The following is a 1,966-nucleotide window of genomic DNA, read 5'->3' on the forward strand; positions in this document are numbered from 1 at the left end:
AAGCTTCGTGTTGTGCTTATAATGAAACGTGGCCGTCCAAATTTGGCTCGTTTCATTTGAAATGCTTTGAATATGTTTTCGTCACAAACGTTTACCGTTGAAAATTCTCTCTACCTTAGCCCCCCCAACCCCCCCCCCCCCACACGCGCAAAGTCTCAGACCTTTTCTACGGAAGCTTCCTCTCTATTACATTTCTGTCCTCATTCCCTGAGACACCTCTATAAATATGCTTCATAATAAACCATTCGATGCATTAATCCTTCACAACAATACATTCTCACACAAAATTAGCACAACATGCATAAAAGTTCTTCAGGTTCCTACTTGGGTCCAGGAGGCTTGGATCTGTCCCAAGCCTTCTTCAAGTCCATTCTTCACACTGCTCCTCCCTCTCCCACCAAGAGACACACCAAGATCTCCGTCATCGGAGCCGGCAACGTCGGCATGGCCATAGCCCAGACCATCCTCACTCAAGACATCACCGACGAGCTCGCCCTCGTTGACGCCGTGCCTGACAAGCTCCGTGGAGAGATGCTCGACTTGCAGCACGCCGCCGCATTTTTGCCTCGCACCAAGATCCACGCCTCTACTGATTACTCCATCACCGTCGGATCTGACCTTTGTATTGTCACCGCCGGCGCCCGCCAGAGCGAGGGCGAGTCCAGGCTGAATCTTTTGCAAAGGAACCTTGCCATGTTTAAGGGTATCATTCCTCCACTGGCTCGTTATTCCCCAAACACTGTTCTGCTCATCGTTTCCAACCCCGTCGACATATTAACTTACATTGCATGGAAGCTTTCCGGCTTCCCCTCAAACCGAGTCATCGGATCCGGCACCAACCTGGACTCCTCCAGGTTCAGATTTCTCATCGCCGATCATCTCGACGTCAATGCTCAGGACGTGCAGGTGATTATCTTCACATCAACCATATACATATGTGTTTACTATTCAATGTTGGTGATAAGTACATAAACTTTTGCAGGCTTATATTGTTGGGGAACACGGAGACAGTTCGGTGGCTCTGTGGTCAAGCATTAGTATTGGTGGAGTGCCAGTACTGAGCTTTCTGGAGAAGCAACAGATAGAGTACGAGAAGGAGACATTAGAGAACATACACAAGCAAGTGGTGGAGAGTGCTTATGAAGTGATTCGTCTGAAAGGCTACACTTGCTGGGCCATAGGGTACTCGGTGGCTAGCTTGGCTCGAACCATCCTGAGAGACCAGAGGAAGATCCACCCAGTCTCGGTGCTTGCAAATGGTTTTCATGGCATCGACGATGGAGGACAAGTGTTCTTGAGCTTGCCGGCTCAGCTTGGAAGAGGAGGTGTCTTGGGTGTCACCAATGTGCACCTCACAGAAGAGGAAGCTCAGAAGCTGAGGGACTCTGCTAAGACCATCCTTGAGGTGCAGACTGAGTTGGGCATTTGAATTTTCAATTTAATTATTCATTAGGATGCCCCGCGATTTGTGTATTTCTTATTATTTCCCTTTGTTTTTCATTTTTTTTTCTTTATTATTTATGGCTATCATTTTGATGACGCGCTGAGTCCATGGACGGTGCATTTTTAATTTAGGGGAAATGATCATTAAAGACCCCACAGGAACATTAATTATAATTACACATCCCAAAGTTTTTTTTTTTGAATGAACATTTTGAATTGTTGCAATTTCAATAATGGACCATAATCTTTACTTGCAATATAGTATCTTTTGTTGATTCACTTGATATTCATAACTGAATTTTATAAATTTTTAATTAATGTTACAAAGATTCTTATATATCTTTTATTGATTTCTCTAGCGATTTATAGATTGATAGTAAAAAATACAAATGATTGATTTGTGATTCATAACTAACTTTTGTAAATTTTTAACAGATTACATTACAAATAATTTAAATGTATTTTATAGATTTTTTAAATGATTTATCTATATATTTACAACAACAAAAAAAGTCTCAAGTGA

General features: G+C 42.6%; 1 protein-coding gene across 1 annotated transcript; it reads left to right on the top strand.

Moving 5' to 3' along the window:
- The first annotated feature begins 256 nt into the window (after positions 1–256).
- On the top strand, positions 257–1,700 carry LOC129311904 (L-lactate dehydrogenase B-like). Its single transcript, XM_054954390.1, has 2 exons — positions 257–906; positions 983–1,700. The coding sequence occupies exons 1-2, from the start codon at positions 298–300 to the stop codon at positions 1,427–1,429; spliced, it is 1,056 nt and encodes a 351-aa protein (XP_054810365.1). The 5' UTR covers positions 257–297; the 3' UTR covers positions 1,430–1,700.
- Positions 1,701–1,966: the final 266 nt, after the last annotated feature.

This window comes from Prosopis cineraria, unplaced genomic scaffold, assembly GCF_029017545.1.
Source record: "Prosopis cineraria cultivar Desert tree isolate PC_DT_omini unplaced genomic scaffold, ASM2901754v1 PC5, whole genome shotgun sequence".
Classification (NCBI taxonomy): Eukaryota; Viridiplantae; Streptophyta; class Magnoliopsida; order Fabales; family Fabaceae; genus Prosopis; species Prosopis cineraria.